This window comes from Haliotis cracherodii, unplaced genomic scaffold, assembly GCF_022045235.1.
Source record: "Haliotis cracherodii isolate W230 unplaced genomic scaffold, xgHalCrac1.p SCAF_14, whole genome shotgun sequence".
In the NCBI taxonomy this organism is placed as follows: Eukaryota; Metazoa; Mollusca; class Gastropoda; order Lepetellida; family Haliotidae; genus Haliotis; species Haliotis cracherodii.
In genome coordinates this window covers 22088129-22112171 of record NW_027266269.1, presented here as the reverse complement: position 1 = coordinate 22112171, position 24043 = coordinate 22088129, and the positions used below count along the sequence as shown (strand labels likewise).

The following is a 24043-nucleotide window of genomic DNA, read 5'->3' as shown; positions in this document are numbered from 1 at the left end:
AAGAAAGCAGCTTTCTTAAGCTTTGCGGTACCAGTTTCAAACTGGCTACTTCCATCAAATGTGCATGGACCGTATGAACCCAGGCAGTGGTCAACATGGATCCTATAGGTGATCTAAAGACACTATAACATTGATCCCCATGGACCCAAACAGCTATCCAGAGATCCATGCAGCAGGTCAGGGGGGCCCAACCAGTGGTCCACATGAACACAAGCAGCACTCTGCATGGACCCAAACAACAGTCTACAGGGACCCAAACAACAATCCACAGTGACCCAAACAACAGTCTACAGAGACCCAAACAACAGTCTACAGGTACCCAAACAACAGTCTACAGAGACCCAAACAACAGTCTACAGAGACCAAAACAACAGTCTACAGAGACCCAAACAACAGTCCACAGAGACCCAAACAGTCTACAGAGACCCAAACAACAGTCTACAGTGACCCAAACAACAGTCTACAGAGACCCAAACAACAGTCTACAGAGATCCAAAAAACAGTCTACAGAGACCCAAACAACAGTCTACAGAGACCCAAACAACAGTCCACAGAGACCCAAACAACAGTCTACAGAGACCCAAACAACAGTCTACAGAGATCCAAAAAACAGTCTACAGAGACCCAAACAACAGTCCACAGAGACCCAAACAACAGTCTACAGAGACCCAAACAACAGTCTACAAGGACCCAAACAACAGTCTACAAGGACCCAAACAACAGTCCACAGGGTCCCAAACAACAGTCTACAGAGACCCAAACAACAGTCTACAAGGACCCAAACAACAATCCACAGTGACCCAAACAACAGTCTACAGAGACCCAAACAACAATCCACAGTGACCCAAACAACAGTCTACAGAGACCCAAACAACAGTCTACAAGGACCCAAACAACAGTCTACAGGGACCCAAACAACAGTCTACAGGGACCCAAACAACAGTCTACAGGGTCCCAAACAACAGTCTACAGAGACCCAAACAACAGTCTACAGAGACCCAAACAACAGTCCACAGGGACCCAAACAACAGTCTACAGAGACCCAAACAACAGTCTACAGGGACCCAAACAACAGTCTACAGAGACCCAAACAACAGTCTACAGAGACCCAAACAACAGTCTACAAGGACCCAAACAACAGTCTACAAGGACCCAAACAACAATCTACAGGGACCCAAACAACAGTCTACAGAGACCCAAACAACAGTCTACAAGGAACCAAACAACAGTCTACAGAGACCCAAACAACAGTCTACAAGGACCCAAACAACAGTCTACAGAGGCCCAAACAACAGTCTACAAGGACCCAAACAACAGTCTACAGAGGCCCAAACAACTGTCTACGGGGACCCAAACAACAATCTACAAGGACCCAAACAACAGTCTACAGAGACCCAAACAACAGTCTACAGGGACCCAAACAACAGTCTACAGAGACCCAAACAAGTTCACAGGGAACCAAGCAGGGAACCAAGCAGAGGCCCCGAGACCCCAACAGATGCCCTGACACCCCAACAGCCGCCCTGACAATCCAACGGCGGCCCTGACACCCCAACAGCAGCCCTGTGACCCCAACAGCAGACCCTAGACCCCAACAGCGGCCCTGACACCCCAACAGCGGCTCCGAGACCCCAAAAGCGACCCTGACACCCCAACAGCGGCTCAGAGACCCCAAAAGCGGCCCCGAGAACCCAACGGCGGCCCCGAGACCCCAACAGCTCCTCCCTACAGAGGTCCGAACAGTAGTGCCAGAACGTGAGTGATGAGTACAGTCATAGCGTGCCTCCTGCCTAGCGCCACGCCAGCATGCTTCTCCCCGGGACTGGAATCAATGTAGTAATTTTGTTTGACTGACAACGCTGATGAGTAATCAATGCCAATGGTGAATGGTCACTGTGCAGACCCGAGGAATCGGCAACCATTGTTTTACGGGCCGGCCAGTCCTGTGTACAATGGGAGCTCTGACAATAACACACAGGACAGCAGCCTATTGGACTTCAGTATTCTTAGCCTCCACAATTAACATCCTTTAAAAACAATTATTCACTTTTTTGCTCATGCACCTATTTAAGGACTGTAATTGACTCTTTATCTACAAACAAACACCCCAGAATTTAAAATCCCTTTGCCCCTAGTGTTTTTAACACCAATCGCACAATCCTTGGAGAGATTTGTGGAATAAATTATTTGGACATTTTCCATACTTCTATGAAAAGACAGGGTAAATGTGTCTGACTGAGAAAACATTTCTCACTGGACTTGCTTTGGAGTGTATGCTTGGGAAACATTGAGAGAAATCATACATACCCTCAATAAATAATTATAAATGTTCCACCTAATACCTAAGAATGAAACCTATTCGTTCAGATGTAAGTTTTGCTAAAAGTTTTGCAGAATGCACTTTGAGTTCAAGAGAGGGTGAGTATTGATTTACATTGCTATTAGCAATATTCAAGCTATAGCACAGAGGGGAACACCAGAAATGGGCTTCACATATTGTACCCATGTGGGGAATCGAACCCAGGTCTCTGGCGTGACAAGCAAACACTTTAACCACTGGGCTACCCCACTGCCGACTTTGGGTTCAAGAAACAGGGATGAGAATGTTTTTGTTTGTTTAAAAAAGCACTGAGAGACAGCCATGGTTCAGTTTGACTTTATGATTTATATGTGTACATTGTAATAGCATATACAGTATTCCACGTAATATGCACCTAGGGCGCTTTCAAAATTAGAAATAGGGGGCTCCTATTAGAATATTATTTTGGTGAAAAAAACAGTGTTGAAAGATAAATTTTGTGGTTTATGCTGACAGCCTGAAATGTTTATATACGACAGATATATTTTTCCAGAATTTATTTGCCCATAATTAAGGCTGCATATAACACACGAGTGTGTATTATACGCGAATAAATAAGTCTTCTGTACATTGATCAATAGGAAGGGGTGCTAATTGGGATTGTTCACTAGCCAATATATTAGCAAATATTGCTGTGGGCGCTTATTAGAGCAGGGCGCTTATTACGTCAAATACGGTATCACAAAAGTGATCCTTGACACAACAAAACTTCCAGAAGGAAAACCTTCATCTTTGAAAAAATGAATTTATGGAAGACATTCATAAGGAACAGTAAAAATCAACTCGCAAAAACGAAAATAGATGAAACTGCGAAACAAATAATTCCTATAATCACTTAGGTGCAAACAATTGTCAAAATTTGCGGACTTTTAATGATATCAATGGAGCATTCTGCATGACACCTTTTGTTAGTTGTTTAACGTGGCAATACATCTCGGCCCCAAGTCTGACCACCCTATCAATTAAAAAGGTCATATGCCACAAAGCATAGATTCCTTGGAACTTATTCTAACCCGGAATCCCCAAGGAGGCCTGGAAAACAAGATTAGGAGACTGACTTTTCATATTATCCGCTGGTCAGTAAGACATTTCGATTTGATCCTTGTCCTGATTAGCGCTATTTAGTACTTTACCAACATTTGCCTAGTGGATCCAATCCGTCAAACCATGTGATTTGTTATATGTTATGCCTTCTGAAACAAGAGGTCATCTTTCCAGCATCTTCAACTCAAATTTTCAACACTTCCTCTATATCTCAAGGGTTTGCATTTGCGATCCCAAATTACCTGTCCTTGATTTTCATTGGCCAGTTTGATTTGTTAGGCTACTCAGGACCAATCAGCCTACAGCTACACACCAGCCTCAATGCCTCAATGTTGATTGTGAGAAATTCCACATTAAACAACTGCCTGACTCACCAAATAAAGCCTTCAAAAATCTTTATTTTTCTTGAAAAGGATGTCTTCCTGTCCATTAAACTGGCTGTGGCTTCAGTTTCTAGGCAATACGAGTTACCTCCCTGACCCATTGCCTTTTCCCTATCTCAATGTTCGATTGGTCAGTAAAATGTTAATGCGAGAACCACGGGAATTGATCCAGGGGTTTGTGTAAGTTTACCAAAATGAGGCCTTTGGAGATAAATAGGGAGTTCCTCCCCAAAACAATTCAAGTATCTGTCAAATGCAATGACATTTCAGAGAACAATCAAACGGTTTTGAGTCGATTGGAGACTGAATGTTGTTTTAACCCCGCTTAGCGAGCCAAGCTCTACATCACAACATAAGCAATCCTGTCAGAGCTAGGACAAACCAGTGATAAACAAGACATATGATCTCCAACGTCGGGGGAAATGGGTCACACTCAAGCCAAGTCACAACAATGACTGCCCAATTCTCTTACTCGACCCTCACGACAAGTTTTAGGTATATTCTTCCAAGAAAACCCCACTGGGTACTAGTGAAAGAATGGACATATCTTCCCTAACATTTCCAAAACCATACAATATAAGAATGGAAGACAAGTTGTCCTTTTCAGGATCTCAATGTAAAAAGCTAAAGATTCAGAGGGTCCCTACATTAAAATACTACAGCAACAAACTGTAAGGACCCCTTTTTCCAAAAACAAAGGGACAAGGTCAAGGTCAAGGTGACAGGTATGTCAAGGTCAATGTACCAGGAATCTCAAGGTCAGATCTTCAGTTAAGCGATTGTTGGAACACAAGCTGGCCTTGTCATGATCTAAATGTTAAGACTATATATGAAAGTTACAGACTGATAGGGACCCTACATTAGAATACTACAGCAGCAAACCATAAGGACCCCTTTTTCCACCAACAGAAGGGGCAAGGTCAAAGTGTCAAGGTCAAGGTCAAGGTCAAGGTCAAAGTACCAGGAATCTCAAGGTCAAATGAAAAGTTAAGCCATTGTTGGACTTACAAAAACGGACCTAGAATAAGTAATATGATTTTAATTCTCTTCCCTACAATAAGAGTTGATAAACATCCCTTACCAAATCGGCCTGACGATGATGATTTACTTGGAGTGGGAACCCAGGAACCAAAGTTTTCGACTGACTGTGCTTCAATGGGTAATGGGGTGCCTTCTGGGACTGTAGTCGGTATTGTCTCGATATCTGGGGGCAAAAAAGGAACATTGGAATGGGTAAACACAAGCATTAACCAATGTGAACATTCACAGAAAACGCTTTTAATCTGGGCAATATAAAGTCTTCAAAAGCAGTAATGACACACAGTTTTGTGTATTGCTAATGGAGGTATTTGGCATATCAACACCAAAAGCTTCATGTTTTCATGAAATTGAACTTGGAATAGAGTAACAGTATTGATAGTGTCACTATCGTCTCAATATCAGAGCACAAAAAGGTCACATTTGAATTGTTAAACACTAGTTTTACAATGGGTAATCAATTTTAACGAGCACAGTAAGCTACTTATTAATCTGGGCAATATATAAAGGTCTTAAAAGCAGTTTTATGTCACAGTGACACAGTATCCGTGGATTGCTAATGGAGGTATTTGGCATATCAACACCAAAAGCTTCACATTTTCATGAAATTTCACCTTGGAACCGAGTAATGGTATTTATAATGTCATTATCGTCTCAATATCTGGGGATATCAAAGTCACACTGGACTTGGTCAACAGAAGTCTTATCTAAGCTGCTTTTTAACCTGGGCAACAGAAAAACATTAAAAGCAGTTTTGTGTCAAACTGTATCATGGTACTGATGATGTCGGCATTGTCTTCATACCTGGGGGCAAAAAAAAGGCACACTGGAACTGTTAAACACTCATAGTACAATAGTTAACCAATGTTGACATTCGCAGGAACCTAAATTTTAATCTGGGGAAAATAAGTCTTTGATGGCAGTTTTGTGTCAGACAGGCAGCATTAGAAATTGGCACTAGTCATGTAGTCCTCGCCAAACTGTCAAACAGTTAAGATATCATAAGGAATAGTAAAAATTTCCCATTTTTAAGGGACCTGCTAAATCTGATCGGGTGGTCAGACTTGGAGACTTGGTTGATGCATGTCATCGATCCCAATTGTGTGGATTGATGCTCATGATGTCAATCACTGGATCATCTGGTCCAGGCACGATTATTAACAGACCGCCGTCATATTGCTGGAATATTTCTGAATGTGGTGTAAAACAACAAACGAAACAAAAACAAAAAAGTTGCTACTGCTGATGTATGTAAACAATTGGGCCAGTGTTCAAAGTGAGTGCCTGCTTGAAGCAGGTAGATTTCGTATCGGACACAAGTTTCAAATTTGTATGGGTCCTCACGGCCTTGATTTATCTGTCACAATAAGCTGTGGGACCTCATGGCAGCCTGGAAATTCTTGTATTTCAAACACTGGGAGGGCACCGGTGGCCCAGTCGTCTAAGGCACTGCGATTCGCTGTGTACAGTTGCGTCCCCTTGACACGCCGGAAACCTATGATTGTGGGTTCGAATCCCGGTTCGCCCCGATTATGTTTCTAGGTTTGTCAGCACCATACCCGTGCTCGTGGGTTTCACCGAAGTGGTAAACATCTGAGACCTGCAACACTTCGGGCTTTCCTCTCACATTTAGCTGACACGCCGTGATATAACTGGATATACTGTTAAAAGCAGCATTAAACCCAAGTCACTCACTCACTCAAACACTGATTGGGCCTTGAGGTAAATTTACAACAATGACTGTCCACAGGATATGCTTGATGTTCTGAAAAAAATGTGTTGAGGTGCCTAAAAACATTTAGGCTTCTCCTTTTAGAGACAAAAATTGCATGTAAATAACCAGCGATAACGACATAAAAAAATCCCAGTTCAAAAAGAAGAAGAAAATCCCAATTAAAGTAAAGATTGAGGTGGGTTGGGGGGATGTATCGGAGAAAATGTAGTACAATGAATATATCATATTATACAAAAAACTCATTTCCGATGAGAAAGGTTCCAGGCAAAACAAAATGGGAGAACCCTAATACTAAGTCAGTGTGTGTCCTAATCACTCAGCCCAGGGCACAGTGACTGATATTTCACTGATGACAAGGCCGTGCAGGATGTGTTGGACAACCAACCTGGGATCATTTAGACATCCAAACTAGGTGCCCTTAGTACACAATGGGGAAAAATAGGTGATAGGCTTTTGTGTCCAAAATTAAGATTTGTTATACAGATCCATTTTTTTTGTTAATTTAGTGAGTAACAGTTTGTTTGTTTGTTGTTTAACGCCGCACTCAGCAATATTCCAGCTATATGACGGCGGTCTGTAAAATAATCGAGTCTGGACCAGACAATCCAGTGATTGACATCATGAGCATCGATCCACGCAATTGGGATCGATGACATGTATCAACCAATTCAGCAAGCCCGATCACCCGATTGTCACATTAATCCAGTTATATCACGGCGTGTCAGCTTAATGTTGGAGGAAAGCACAAAAGTGATGCAGGTATCAGACGTTTACCACTTCGATGAAAACCCACGAGCACGGGTATGGTGTTGAAAAACCTAGAAACATAATCAGGGCGAACCGGGATTCGAACCCATACATGTAGGTATCTGGCGTGCTCAAGGGACATAACTCTGCACAGCGAAAACGCGGCGTCTTAGATGACTAGGCCACCCGTGCCCCAAGGTATTAATTTAACAACCACAAGCAGCGACTAAATGCATCGGGTGGAACGAGGTCAAGGCTTGGTAGACTGCTTGTGTCTGTATCCCAATTGAGAGTGTGTGTGTGATATCAATCACTGGATTGTCTGGTCCAGACAGGATCATTTACAGGACAGGACATATAGCTGGAATATTGCTCAGCGTGGTGTTCGAACAACCAAATTCAGTAGAAGCCTCATAAGGTTTTAGCATGGACAGTTGTATCGGTGACTGAATATCAAGATCGGCTAAATTCTAGGTCTGACTGCCATCAAAGACATCCTAAATATTTCTTTCAAAATTTAGTAAAGAGACTAATGAATATCATGTAGACTGCCATGAATTGAATTTTTTAGCATTGCAATGACAACTCAAAAAGTATAATTATTCCTTATCATGTGTATGGTATCAAAAACTTATGTAGCCCTACAGTTAATCAATTCGATTCTAAATTTTAACTCGGCTGATCCATTAAATGTTTCAAATTGAATTTTCTGCCTCCTCGTTGTCCCCGACACACAAGGTAAACTTAATAGATGTGAGTGAGTGAGTGAGTTGGGTTTAACGCCGCTTTTAACAGTATTCCAGTCATATCACGGAGTGTCAGCTTAATGTGGGAGGAAAGCCCGAAGTGATGCAGGTCTAAGACGTTTACCACTTCGGTGAAACCCACGAGCACGGGTATGGTGCTGACAAACCTAGAAACATAATCGGGGCGAACCGGGATTCGAACCCACAATCATAGGTTTCTGGTGTGCCTAAGTGACGCAACTCTGCACAGCAAATCGCGGCGCCTAAGATGACTGGGCCACCCGTGCCCCCCTTAATAGATGTAATTAACTAAACATTTCTGAGGCAGTGAATTTTCAAATTAGAATCAATAGTCATAAATTTGTATCAATACAGCACCCAGAGCTCCAGATAAGCTGCATATCTGCGTAAAATATGCATCAGAAATGCAGAAATATGCAGTAAAAAAAATCCAAGTGTATCAAATACGCAACAAACATTACAGATACGCTACAAAAATCAAACTTGTGCTTATCATCGAAATATTGTGAAGTAACCCTGCATATTCGATTAGCGAATCAGCAACCTATTTTGAAATAATTATAAACGGGCATTCCATCAACCTTGCCATACTCCACAATGAGAGTTACATCATGATCATTTGCCATCACACTTTCTTGTAGGAGTATCGTGGCATTTTTGAGTCCTATAAAGCTCTCCAACCCACATGACACCAGTCTGCAGGGACTAGATGAATAGTGTTGTTAAATATTTAATTTAAATGCACACGTGTGTAAAAACAAGTGGGTTACAGAAATTTGAATACCCAGATAGAATTACTGATACTCAATGATTTTAAAATGCATAGGTAAAATACCCACAACACCAAAATCTTATCTGGAGCTCTGAGCACCAACATTATAAATATACCAATACAATAATATCTCAATTAACAATGACATCCCCAATATGACGCCAAAAATGATAAATCTCGTTAAAATATCCAAAAGACTTTTGTCTCTAGGAGCCATGTCCGTTCTTGTTAATTCCATATCAATACAACCTCGCTATAAGGCAACACACCTTCATTATAAGGTGAGCATTTCTTGTCTGTCTAATTGATCCCATTGAAACTAATTAATTTTTTTTTCGCCGCAGGATTAATTAACCATGATAATAAATCAATACCTTCAACTTAAACTGAGTTCTACAATACCGTGCAACACACTCGATGTAACCAGTGACGCTCGTTTGCACGCAGTGGATAAAACATCCTCACTTTTATTTCATACGGATGAGAATTCAGGAAGTGATTTCTACTACCGCTTGAGGACTATCAGACACACCTAACTTCAATCAATTCTCTGTCGTCCATATTAAGAAATAATAGAACAGGTTTCTTGGTAAAAACATGATAGAAACTAACAGTTTTAGCCCACTGGTCCTTGTAATAATAACATATTGCAAAACCCTTAAAAAGGACAAATTTCTACTAGTCCTTATGATACCTCAACTATTGGGCAGCTTGGCAGGACTATAGGACTAGTGCCAATTTCTAACACTGCCTTAACTATTGGGCAGTTTGGCAGGACTATAGGACTAGTGCCAATTTCTTACGCTGCTGATATTTGTTACCTATTGTTACAGGACTTTGTGACGCGCACCAGAGGAAGTTACTTTTTAGGAGTGTAACGATATATCGAACTAACGAATGTGCTATATCGATAGGAATGTAAAACCGCTAATAGTATTTTTGATAGTATGCATAATAATTGAAATTTTCTATATTCGCAATTAGTTATAAATATAACAAATAATGGTAAGAAAGTTTTTTTACTGTCTAATTTCAAACCTGCAGTTTATTGATCAGCAAGGATGACACCTTAGTTACATTGAGAAACGCCAGGGAGGACAATGGTCAAACTTGACATTGTCGACGATACTTTTTTTCATTTCTATTACATTGATTACTTAATTACTCAAGAATGTAAGCTGGGTTACTGCTATCACAAGACTACCGCGGTAGTTGACAACAATCGCAACACTATTTCAATAGTCAGGGCTACTATTGCCATACAATCGCAATAGTGAAAATAGCCCTACTAGTCCAGTGTGCGAGAAAATCTAAAACCCGAAAAGACAGTTGGGCAGGTGACCCATAAATGTTGCTTGCCCATCTTCAGAGAAAATAAATATTGAAAAATTGCGAAAAATAAGAGACAAATAGCGTCTTGATTCAGTTGAAATAATGCTACTAATTACTTGTGAATCTACAAGGAGTTATAATAAAACTGAATACATCAGTTGGCTTAAAATTATGCAGCCCGACAGAAAAGTTAACAGTCACAGGCAGGTGGGCCGGCAGTTATTTCAGACACTGCACGAATCATCCCTATTATTTTTACTTCTGAAAGATGGCCTCATCATGGTACTTTTGAAGTCTGTTGAGTTTTCAGCATCATTCCAGCAGGGTTTTAGAATAGTTCAACCTTTACGTATTGAAATTAAGAATGGCCTCAAATAATGATATTAGTCACTTTGAGTGACCTAGATGCAAAAGAATATGGACGTTGGAATGATTCTAACAGAAGACAAACGGCATGAGGTCATTGTTATGATTATATCAACTCTGGATAGGACATTCTTAGGTCATATATTTGTCATTACCAAATTTAAATAAAATCTTGGGACATTTTGGATCAATGTCTATGTCCTCAAAAATTAATGATCTGAATCAGGGAAACTACCTAAACTGAAATATGGAGTAAGTGAGTGAGTGTGGTTTTACGCAACTTCACATATTGTACCCATGTGGGAAATCAAATCCGGGCCATCGGCATGACTGATAGTACAACCTTAACAGTTTGTGTGTATTAAGTACATTATTTTTCAAGCTTACAGGATGAAGTTTAACCAAATACACAACCAGGAGAATGCCTACAGGCATCAAGTATCTCCAACTCAAAGGGCTAACTCCAACAGCCAACGATGCAGACATGGTGTCAACTTTAGGGCATGGTGCTCCTTCCTGTTGCTAAGAGTGGACAGAAGAGTTCAAAAGTGGAAGAGAGGGCCTCAAACATATGCCAAAACTAGGAAGTCCTTCAGCTATTGTCACTAAAGACATTTATTTTGGTATAAAATATAGACCCGTGAAGATCCGGGGTAGAATAGGTCTTCAGCAACCCATGCTTGCCGTAAAAGCCGACCATGTTTGACGGATCACTGCCTTGGTTCATGCATGTCATCGATCCCAATTGCCTGGATCAATGCTCATGATATCAATCACTGGATTGTCTGGTGCAGACTCGATTATTTACAGAATGTCTTCATAGAGCTGAAATATTGCTGAGTGCGACGTAAAACAACAAACCAACCAACATGATAAAATACATGTATGTTATAGGGCTGGGACGAATCCAGGAACCCACAACCCTATTACCAGACCCAACCTGGGTACCCGTTGTAGATATTTAGAGATAGGTACAAACTGTTCGATTTGGAAAAGTTTGACCGTAGCCCTGGCGAAATGTAATAAGATACACATGTTTAACGATCTGGTCATGCATACACTGAAGCTTACTGCATGAAGTTTTATCTTAATTCAAACATATAAAAGTCAGAGGGAATGGGTGCATTGTCAGAAAGAAATGGGAACATTAGTGACTTATACTGTAACCATAGAGTTTTAATTGTGTCATTACACAAAGATCACGTGACTAGCCATGGGTCTGAATAGTCCTGTGGGTATGTGAGTCCTACTCAGGCCCCACCATACCCGAGTTACCCATCCCAGCCCGAGTATGTCATAATCTGATAATTATGGATTATTGACGACTCACAAGTCACATAGAGAATACAGAAGACATCTCTTAGAGGGAGCTGAGAACATTCTGAGGAATGAACTGGGCATGACAAAGGTCTAATCACGCTGGGGTCAAAGACTTCGGACTCCTGACCAGAAACGTTCAATGTTCATCGTCTCTCTTCAGTATTAATATTGTCTTGTAACTGATTTTGTTGAGGGATTTGTAACCATGGATAAGTCTTGGGCCAATGGGGTCATCACTATCAGCCAGAGCATAAACAGTGGAAACAGTGGAAACATCTAACGTCTCCTCCAACGAAGAAGGCAAAGTCTGTTCGATCAGCTGGCAAGATGATGGCTTCGGCTTTCACAAAAGGGCAGACCATTGATGGCCATTATTGCATGGGAATATCAAAGCTAAATGTGGAAAACTCACTTAAGTTCCATTAGGACAATGTACTCGTGCCCAAGTCATGGAACATCCAGCGTATTCACCAGAGTTGGCACCATCAGATTTCCAACTCTTCCCAAACTTGAAGAAAGAAGAATCTGGCAATGGCAAGCATTACACAAATGATGACATCATTTACACCACCACGAAGAAGCCTCCTGTACAGTGGATCCAGGCACTCCAGTAGACATCAGAGAGAACTGGTCAGAACTATCTTAGCCACCCTCATATAAATGTTTCCTCCCCATTAATCTGGGGATTCAAAACTTAAAAAGGGTATCATCAATCTCACAGTTAAGTGCGTGATTATGTTTTTACGCCACTTTTAGCAATATTCCAGTAATATCACGATGGGGGACACCAGAAATGGGCTTCACACATTGTACCCATGTCGGGAATCGAACCCAGATCTTTGCCATGACGAGCGACATTTAACCACTAGGCTACCCGACCTCCCCCAATCTCACAGTAAAGGAAGGTGGAACACTGTCTAAATTACACCTTATTATCATGTAGCTCATCAAGTTCAAAGATAGTTCAAAAGATTCTTCTTATAGGCATCTCATTCTTCTCATCATTCATGTTTCTGGCACACATGACTGAAAAACCCTGAAACACTGAACTGAACATTGCACAGCCAGTCGTGAGTTTGGCTTTAGAGCTGCTTGTAACAGTATTCCAGTTTTATCACGACGTGTCAGCTCAATGCGGGAGGCAAACCCCGGGAGTGATGCAGGTCTCAGACGTTTACCACTTCCGTGAAACTCACAGAGCATGGGTATGGTGCTGACAAACCTAGAAACATAATCGGGGCCAACCAGGATTCGAACCCTTAATCACAGGCTGCTGACATACCTATGGGACACAGCTCTTCACAGCAAATTGAGGCACCTTAGACGACTGAGCCAGCCCTCACAGCCAGAGTAGTGATAACATACTAATAAACATGTAACCCATTGTTTCGTATCGACCTTCAATATGATAAAAACTTGATGTACAATATCAGCTGTAATAAGCGCACTGGCGCTTCGAAATATGACAAAGGGGACTCCAATTAAAACCATACAAAACAAGTTAAATTTGTTGTCCGACATCAACAGGAAGAGAACAATCTTCATTCAAAGGTTGATGAAACTGGAATGATTTTGATGATAGATACTAGGCAATCATATACCCCTTCTACACTGCTGTTTTCTGCACACAATCTGAAATATTCTCAAGAAAATATGCACTGTCATAAGGGTGAGGGTGCTTAGGATTACTCACAGATTAGAGTATAAGTTGGTCAGGAGACTTAATACAACAAATACGGTATCATGATTCATCAATATATTAGTGTTTGTTTGTTCATTTGTTTTTTAACGCCGCACTCATCAATATTCCAGCTATATGACCGCGGTCTGTAAATAATCGAGTCTGGACCAGACAATCCAGTGATTGATATCATGAGCATCAATCCACACAAGTGGGATACGATTACATGCATCAAGAAAGTCACCGAGCCTGACCGCCCAATCCTGTTAGTTGCCTTTTTTACGGCAAGCATGGGTTGCTGAAGATCTATTCTTCCCCGCATTTTCATGTTTTTCTGTGAATTTCCCTGATGGAGATTCCAGAATTGGTCCCCAGCTTGTCGCATGAGGATTTTTTAATGGTCAGGTGGGGTGGGCCTGACTATCCAATCAATTTGGTCATCTCTTCAGCGATAGAAACTAACATTTTTAGTCCACTAGTCCTCACAATGATACCATACAGCAAAGTGTGTTTAGTCCGGACTAAAGCTGGTTTCATATTCCTAGCCCACTGAGATACCATGCCACAGTTTAACATGAATTCCCCACTTAGACACACCATACGCTGAGCCGAACAGTCCTTGTTTTAGCCCCTTAATGCCAAGTGCCAGGCAGGGTAACAACAAGTACCATCTTCTAACGTCTTTTGCTATGACGCATCTGTGGACCTTCCGCTCTCCAGGCGGACACTCTACCACTAGACCACGGAGGCGCTATTCAGCGTATGAATGTATATGCTGACGTATCGGGTGAGAGCTTGCTTGTATTTGTCTGAACTAATACCAATTTTATAGGGCTTTCACACAGTGATACCATGCCACAGTTATACATAAATACCCCACTCAGTATACTGACTCCAAGTACCTTGTGTCCCTAAATGTAGAGTGCCAGTCAAGGCAACAACAAGTACCATGACATGAACCACTAACTTTCCGCTCTATGGGCAGACACCCTACCCCTAGACGTCCCGTATATTAGCAGTGGGACGACACAGAGATGGGATGATTCAGAGATGGGACAATAATGTTCACATTTCTTCATGACTCTGAATGCATTCCTTCTGACTTAAATGTCTGAACAAAGATAAAACTTCAGTCAACTTCATATGCATGACCACATTGTTGTATACGTGTATCTAAATGCATTTTGCCAGGGCTACTGTCGAACTATTCCTAAACGGATATTGTGTACCTATCTCTTGACACCAACAGCGGGTAGGGTCGGGTAATATGGGTGTGGGTACCCTGGTACTAAATTTGGACTTGTGGACAGCACTAAAACACTTGTTGGAAACTAACAACTGGTTTTTTTATTTAAGCTGGAATCCTTATTTAACATTTGAACATGATGAAAAAAAGAATATATATTGTCACGTAATCGATTAAGGAAGAGATTGGATTGTACATTTTCAAAATATTTCATGATTTGCAGCCAATCAGCGATGAAGAAGTGTGCTGTAAATCCTACAGCGCACATTGGCCGACTTTTCTATAGCCACCAGTAGTGACAATGTCACTGACATATGTGTACTACACGAGTGAGTTGGGTTTAACGTCGCTTTGAACGTTCATCCAGTTAGATCACGGCGTGTCAGCTTGATGTGGTAGGAAAGCCCGAAGTGTTGCAGGTCTCAGGCATTTACCACTTGCACAGGTATGGTGCTGACAAACCTAGAAACATAACTGGAGCGAACCAGAATTTGAACCCACGATATTCCAATGGGTATTCCGAGGCATAATGGGGATTCCCAGGCCTAACAGGTCTCCAGTATGTATTGCTTGTCTCTTAATGGGGATTCCCAGGCACAACAGGTCTCCAGTATGTATTGCTTGTCTCCCAAGTGGTTCAGCTATTTTATACTAGATGCCCCCCTGTCAATCTGCAGCACTGAGTGGCGTAACAATACTGCATACAGTATAGAGACATAAGACACATTACCTTACGGGTTATATACACGTAAGTGTAAACATGTTAAGAATAACAGGAACTGTTCAACAACCAGCTTACACAGAGTCTCTAGGATTTACTGGTTGGTTATAAATAGTATAACATTCACATTGCCCCCTAGTCTACATGTTTCTGCTCTATAAAATCCCACCTTCAGTGTCTGAAATTTAAAAAGGGTAATGATTCACTTGCGTAAAAAAAGAATATCAACTTGTGAAGTAAAAGTCCTCTATCGGGATATGAATCGTACATCATCCATGGTTTCAGAAACTGCATTCCTACATCTCTTTGTTGCAGTCACAAGTGTTCCAAATATTCCATTACAAGCACACCTAGATTTAGTAAGGGCACATACACTGCACAAGTATGGCAGGTGTGTTTACTATGACAGGCTATTTAAAACCCCATTATCAGAGATCTACACCTTGCAATAAATAAGAGTACAGCTGCAATAAATAAGAGTACAGCTTTAAACCGGACATCACTTTCCCATGTTTTTTTTCTTATAATCATGGCAAGTAATAATCTTTCGAATTACTTTTATCTTTCATACTTATCTTTAAATAAAATACCAGTAGATTTGATATATCATCTTTGATTATAATTCTGAATGATTATGATCCACAATTGTTTAATTCTCCAACAATTTAAATTTTTCGCACATTACATCAAAAAGAGATGTTGATGAAAAACTGCAACCCCAGCGGTCTATTTCAAATGTTGTAATAATATCACAAAATTTAAATACCAGTTACTGTAATGAAATATGAATCAATGAGCCACATGCTTGGATTACATATCCTACTCATTAATAGCAGAAACATACTTCAAATTTTGTCAAAAATATCTGCAGTTAAGCAATATATTTATAGAAGTGACAAGTTTCCAGACCTATAACACAATCCTCATTTGTTGAAACAGACTATAGGGCTTATCTGGTCACGTGACTGCTGCCTCATTGCTTGTGGTATCTCCACTATCTGACGACCACATGTTTAATCTCCACAAACGTAGATAGACAGATCACCTAGTAGAAACCTGTACTCGCAACCAATATATGACTAAATGTACAGCAACCCTTACATGTCATAAGAAATCTGTCTAACCGATATGAACACTATCCATCCTACCCCTTGAATGAATTTGGTATCGCCCAGTGAGGTTGAAATCAAAGTTCAAACCCCTACTTCTATCTATGTAAATAAAGCGAGGTGAGAGATTATGTAGCTGTATAGGGGTGCTGTGGAGAGCTGGAAAGTTACGGACACAACTGCGGTTTATGTTGAAGACTGATTCAATACATAAGCGTCAGAATAAATGTCATATTTGAGCCGTTCATTTTGCCGTTTGTTGCGAATTGGGGGTGTGTCAAAAATACTACAACCACTGCCGAGCTAAAGACACAAGTTCCTCGTTTTGAGGCAAATAAATCCGATTGATTCTCAATATGGACCAGCATGTATGAAATCTGCAAACAGTGGTCATTCTTCGAGATATACGCAATATTGTCATCGTAAAAGCACTGCTCAGTTGTCGTCAAAATGCAATGCAAACTGGCCGGTGGCTCGAAATATCGCATGCATTTTAGCGCCATTTTCCCCAACACGTAGGCAGACTAAACGACAACTTGTTGACTTTCTAAAGTTGCAAATATCTAGGCGATCGCTTAAAGAACTTACCTTTCATATTAGTTGACATTCTTTTAACTCAGCATTCGTAAATTTTTCTTGAATCTCCCCGTACTAAAGGAATATTTAGAGTCAAAACACCAACATCAGGTTGAAGATAAAAATAACTCGCACTACTTGTTAGCTAGGAGACCGCTTCACTCCAACAGCGAAAAGTACATACGCTTATCTTTTGTTTCGGGGATGACAACGCTTAAAAACATGAAACGATATCGGACATAATCAATACGTGGTACATGGGATATTCTTTTCATACACAGTAGCTGATTAAAGTGTTGTCGTGAAGAAAATACCACGCACTATATTAGGTCAAATATGCGTAAGAACACAGGGTTGCCCGACCTACTTTTAAGGTCTTACTCGCTAGGGGGCGCGATCAGCGAGGTTTCCCCTAGCATGGTGAGGCATTTAATTTTTTACGAAGTTGAAAAAAATATGTAAACCCGATCTCCCAACGGCTGCAGTTGCATTCTTGTTTCTTCAGCTAGGACATTGATATTTGAGACATCAGCATGTGCTATGTATTTGGACATATCTTATGCATGTCGCGCTGAGGCCTAACGGTAAACCTTACAAACAGGATTTTCCTTCAGAAGCCATTATAAGATGCATATAAAACGAAAAACGGTGGCAAGCATTGTAAAATTAAATCTAAAGGATGTGATATTGCGACTATTGATATTTCCTGCGCAGTGTCATTTTCAAATATTTGCTCTCTCTCTCTCTCTCTCTCTCTCTCTCTCTCTCTCTCTCTCTCTCTCTCTCTCTCTCTCTCGTCATAAGAAAACACTGAGAATGTAATGTATGGGGTTTTCAAGTGATAATATTTAAAATACTCGTCTTCACATAACCCGAACTTTTCATCGAGTCGTACAATACGCTATCAGATGGGGTTTTTTTCTTCGTTCGAAACGTTGTACCAGCAGTGCACAGGATGTATTCATATCCGCGAAGTATCGGTATTAAAGATAGCCAGCAGGTTTGTTAGAAAGAATAACCAGATAAGATATTCACACATTCTCGAAACTAACCATGTTGCCCAGTTGCACAGTTTGACTAGCTGTGACAGCCGACTGCGTCGTCGCAACTGCTACAAATAAACGCAGCAAAGATCGCGACTGTTTACCTCATATATTTTTTTTAATAATGTGTGTCCTCCTATTTTCATTACAGTCAATGAATTCACAACTGTTTATAACTACTAGTAAACATAATGCAACTAGGTATGATTCATGATAAATGTTTAACTAAATTAAGCGAAATGGGTTTTCAAAACTAGAGAGTGGTAGAAAATGTGTATATGCTTAACACTGCGCCTTTTTAATCTTTTCTATGACCTAGCTTCTTTATTTATGAATATCCTGTGTACAAAAAACGTGTGACTAAAATGATTTTCACATTTGAAAGCTAGTCCCCTTACATATTGTAGTTCACACCTTCAAATATCGCAATATTAATAACGCAATTTATGCCATGCATGATATCACAACTTATGTTATTAATAATATTTATATCACTGAATGATGAATACACGCCACGTGCAACATGTAATGAATCATATTTGTCTACGGAATATCCCTCACCTGTTCTTGACTGGAATTCCCCTGCCTCTGAGAAAATATTGGCAGGCGTGGCGATTTCATTCATCGGTTAACTGGGTTACGTAATGACACAACAGTAAATAAATCCCATGTAGCACGCTGCGCATCTCAGGATGCCTAAACCAGTCAACTCGTCCCGCATCACACATAGGCGTTGATCTCGTAAACAAATCATTTCATGTGACTGAGTATCCCAGGAAACACACAAACTGACCCAAAAATAGTTAGAGAGAGAATTCCCCGTCGATGACCCCAAAATGAGCTAGCTTGTTCCACTGACCCAAAGACACGGCTCAAGCTGACCTCGCGTTTATTGATGTCAATGACAGCCTTTGATGTTTGCCGGCAGTGCGGGGGAGGGGGCGTGGTTACGTCATTGTCTATTGAGTGTTATGGTACATATCTGGACAGAAGGAAGTGTAGATGTTTAAGTCTGAGGACTTGACTCGTCGTCTTGGGGTTGGTGTACCTAGCATCGATTGGACTCGCAGTTAGATGCCGTGTTATCATCTATATCGTGTATTGACACGCTTTCATTGCTTTCGGTTTCTGAGTAGCTACAGTGAGCACCGGTTTATCTGGAAACTCGCCAGCCTGGCGAAGAAAATGACTTTTGGAACATATATGCAAAGGGTTAAAGCTCCATACAAGTTTTGTTAAACGGGACACTTGTTAATCTAGACAGTTTTGCCTGAAGTGATGCTATTCGGATTGACGAGGTTTAACAGTAGCAGTACATTACCCGTCATATGTACAGTGTATCGCAGAGTCTGTAATATCAACTAGTTTGTTTAGTATTTTTTTCTTTTGACCTATACATTCATTCATCAAAATAATCAAATAAAACATTATTGTCCTATAGGGACACCGTGTTAATCAAGAAAGACACGTATTGAGTGAGTGAGATATATTACCACTGGGGACGCCAGAAATTGGCTTGAGACATTTACCTATGGGGAATCAATCCCGATCTTACGGCGTGACGAACGGGCCCTTTAACCACTGCATGGGTAACCTCACCTCGTGAAGTATTAAGTGAGTATTGCTTTTGGCAATATTCCTGCAATATCACGGCGGCGGGACACCACTGGGCTTCACACTTGGGCATCGATCCCGGGCCTTCGACGTGTCGAGCAAACCCTTTAACCACTAGGCTACCCCACGACGAGATGAGACCCGTGAAGATTCCGGGGTAGAATCACAGGTCTTCAGCAACCCAGCCGTAAAAGGCGACTATGCTTGTTGTTAAAGGCGACTAACGGGATCGGGTGGTCAGTCTCGCTGACTTGGTTGATGCATATCATCGATCCCAACTTCGCGGATCGATGCTCATGATGTCAATCACTTGATTGTCTGGTCCAGACTCGATTATTTACAGACCGTCGTAATATAGCTGGAATATTGCTGAGTGCGGCGTTAAACAACAAATAAACAAACATGACGAGATCATATGATCGCATAGAAACGGCTGTGGTCAGCTGACTGAATATAATACCATTACAGTACATTCTCTGGGCAGTTAATATTGAATCCCGCTGCAGCCATCTTCGATCTTGGCGAGAAGTTGGTGTCGTTTTATCTATTACTGCTGCGGAGTCAGCCCAACGCTCCCTGCACATTCACAGCTCAATTAATCTGAGCTCATTAATCATTGATCGTAATTAGTGCATGCGAACACGTACTTAAGTTACGGGATGGCTGAAAAATAAATGATGGATGGTAATATTCGTCTGGAGACTGTGTTAGATTATTTTGTCCCATTTTTTCTATTTCCCTGTATGTTCAAATAAAATGATCGATAATCACACAGCCATTGATGCGTAAACGATGGCGGCCACCGCTTAAAATGACACCAACTCCCACGCTGTTTCATTACTGTTACGGTCGACTCAAACTGGCGGATGTGTCGAACTCACGGTCGTCTCGAACCTTTGATGCGTAAACGATGGCGGCCACCGCTAAAAATGACACCAACTCCCACGCTGTTTCATTACTGTTACGGTCGACTCAAATTTGTGGATGTGTCGAACTCACGGTCGTCTCGAACTAAAAATATTAGTTACAGCTTTCCATGGTAAGTCGAATTCAACTGTTTTCAGTTCGAGACAAGGGATTTCGACTTTACTAGGGTCCAGTTAAGCTCCATTTTTTATATATTTTGCATTCATATATTATATTTATCAAAACGTCATCTTTGTTTATATCTTCATCTATTCGTTGGGTAGCCCAGTGTTGAAATTATTCGATCGTCACGTCGGAAGCCCGGGTTCGATTCTCACACGGGTACAATGTGTGATACCCATTTCTTGTGTCCCCCGTCGTGATGTTGCTGGAATATTGCTAAAAGCGGCGTAAAACCATACTCACTCACTCTTGATCCGTTCGTGCATTCTCTTCCCATATGCATCCGTATATAATTTACGGACTTTAGATTGAAGATGTTTTCTACATCTGCAGGACATTTTTGAATAACAATCAGTGAATGTCCCAGAACATGAACCGATCTGAAAACCCTGATATAATTATCTTCTGTACATGTTTGCATTCAGTCGTGAAATATATGTAAAATGGTTTTCATCAGCTTTCCATCTATTCTTTTATGCAGATATTAATATCAATATTTTCATTCGATATATTAAATGAAACGCTTTTGTAATTTATTTTATCGCCCAATTAGTAAATATATTTATTTTTATCATCACATTCATTTATCAAAATATATTATTTCCAAGTTTCCAAACCTCATGGTTTGAGAAAAAGGGTAAACTGCACGATGTTCCCTTGGCGTGTAAACTGCATCGCACATTGTCTGTCTGTGAACCCATCAGCAATGGCGCTTAAAACTTACATTTTTTCGTTCATACATGTTATTCATAGACCTTTAAATAACATATGTCTGCAAGGTAATTGGTCAAATTCGTTCATATGAGCGTACAGGAGCACTTCCGCAAGCAGCAAAACTTTACCGCGAGCGACCATGTGCAGTTGTCAATTTCTTATGACAACAATGGCGTTGGCATGCTGGTAGGCACTCATGAATGATTGACAGCGACGTCCATCTTGTAATGACAGATCGGGCAACTCCATGCACGTCTAATCGGCCAGCTTTCTAAAATGCGATGTTGGTGGCGATCTATAAATAGATTTCCCATTATTCACGTTTTGTTGGTGACAGAAAATCCGCAGGCTGTGATAATATACAATGCAAAATAAATGTGATAAGCAAACGGAAGCGTGACGCAAAATACATCATTTTCATGAAGCGTGCAACACATTCGAGGGGAGACAACTGCTGTAGGGTTATAGCAGGGAATATATATTATTCATGGTCCGTTTCACTTGAGCGAAGCTGATTGCGCAGCGTACTTATGCGTGGATAGAAAGACCAATACCCGATCCCCTGACGCATTTCATTCGAGAAAAGATTAATTAAGATTTGAATGAATTGTGAGGGCTTTCGATGGGGACATACTACCTTTTATGCTCAGTGTGTAATGGATGTCATTGAAATCAAGTTACCCATTTTTTATTTTGGGGCGGGGTGGGGTGGTTGAGGATTGTGGTGGTAATATGATGCAACCCTTTAGAGTGGGATACGATCCCGAATACAGCATCGGCATATCTGCCATTATTGCGTCTCAAACCATAAAGGATTTAGGGTGAATGTTTTTCTATGGTACACCCCCTATTAAGTATATCCTGAGGTGAAGTGAGGTGAGGTGAGGTGAAATGGGGTTTAACGTCACGTTCAGGATTGTTGCACAGATGTAATAAAGCAATTGTTATAAATATATTTTTGGTTACTATATACAGAGTATGTACTAGTCCGAAATTTTGCCGATATTATAATGCAAGCACACTGAGATACCATGCATGCCGCAGTTTAACACGAATACCCCACTCAGACACAGTATACTGACTCCCAGCTCACCAGTCCTTGTTTTAGCCCACCGAGATACCATGCCGCAGTTTAACACGAATACCCCTCTCAGACACAGTACACTGACTCCTAGCTGACCAGTCACTGTTTTAGCCCACCGAGATACCATGCCGCAGTTTAACACGAATACCCCACTCAGACACAGTATACTGACGCCCAGCTTACCAGTCACTGTTTTAGCCCACCGAGATACCATGCCGCAGTTTAACACAGATACCCCACTCAGACACAGTACACTGACTCCCAGCTTACCAGTCACTGTTTTAGCCCACCGAGATACCATGCCGCAGTTTAACACAGATACCCCTCTCAGACACAGAACACTGACTCCCAGCTTACCAGTCCTTGTTTTAGCCCACCGAGATACAATGCCGCAGTTTAACACAGATACCCCTCTCAGACACAGTATACTGACTCCCAGCTGACCAGTCACTGTTTTAACCATTTAATGCCGACCGCCAGGCAAGGTAACAACAAGTGTCATATTGGAACGTATTTTTGGACGCTATGGCGTGGACAGGGGATTGAACCCGGACCTTCCTCTGTCCAGGCAGACGCGCTATTCACTATAGGCAGCGGAGGCGATCTTTACACATCCTGATAAAAATACTATGTCTTCGGGTTTTATTCATTTCTAAGCACAAACATTCAAATAAGTTACCTGAGAATGATATATAGCAATGTCTTATAAACAAACCGTCTTAAACAAAAAAACATAGCTATGTTCCTTAAATCAATATGCCTTGAAACAGAACGCCTTTCCACTGTTCTGTATATTGATTTTTTGTGACTCCTCTCATTAAAAAATATATGCTGAGATATTAATGTTTTCTGTCTGAAATAGTTGGGAATACTATATAGCATCTTTGGACAAAAAAACATATTATTTCCGATCCTTGGTGGGTCAGCTTCATACCCTGCTGAGTTGAGTTGCGTTCCTTGGGTACGCCAAAACCATAGGATCGAGGGTTCGAATCCCGGTTCGCCCCGATTCTGTTTCTAGGTTTGTCAGCACCATACCCGTGATCCCGTATTTCACCAAAGTGGTAAAGATCTGAGACCCGCATCACTACTTCCAAAGAGTACGTCAATACGAGACCCGTGAAGATCTGGGGTAGATAGGTCTTCAGCAACCAATGCTTGCCGTAAAAGGCGACTGTGTTTGTCGTAAGGCAACTAACGGGTTCGGGTGGTCAGGCTCGCTGACTTGGTTGATGCATGTCATCGTATCCCAATCGCGTGGATCGATGCTCATGGTATCAATCACTGGATTGTCTGGTCCCGA

At 41.2% G+C, this 24043-nt stretch overlaps 1 protein-coding gene across 3 annotated transcripts in view; it reads right to left on the bottom strand.

The window, feature by feature from the left end:
* Positions 1 to 17347, bottom strand: part of LOC139461083 (probable nuclear hormone receptor HR3) — a 66396-nt gene extending 49049 nt beyond the window's left edge. For 2 of the 3 annotated variants that reach the window (XM_071242609.1, XM_071242610.1), the window contains exons 1-2: positions 17209 to 17347; positions 4868 to 4990 (exon numbers count right to left, since the gene is read on the bottom strand). In XM_071242609.1, the coding sequence (XP_071098710.1) occupies positions 4868 to 4990; positions 17209 to 17227 (142 nt within the window). In that variant the 5' untranslated portion in view covers positions 17228 to 17347. The remainder of the gene's footprint in view (positions 1 to 4867; positions 4991 to 17208) is intronic. The other variant, XM_071242611.1, reaches the window with a different exon arrangement.
* Positions 17348 to 24043: the final 6696 nt, after the last annotated feature.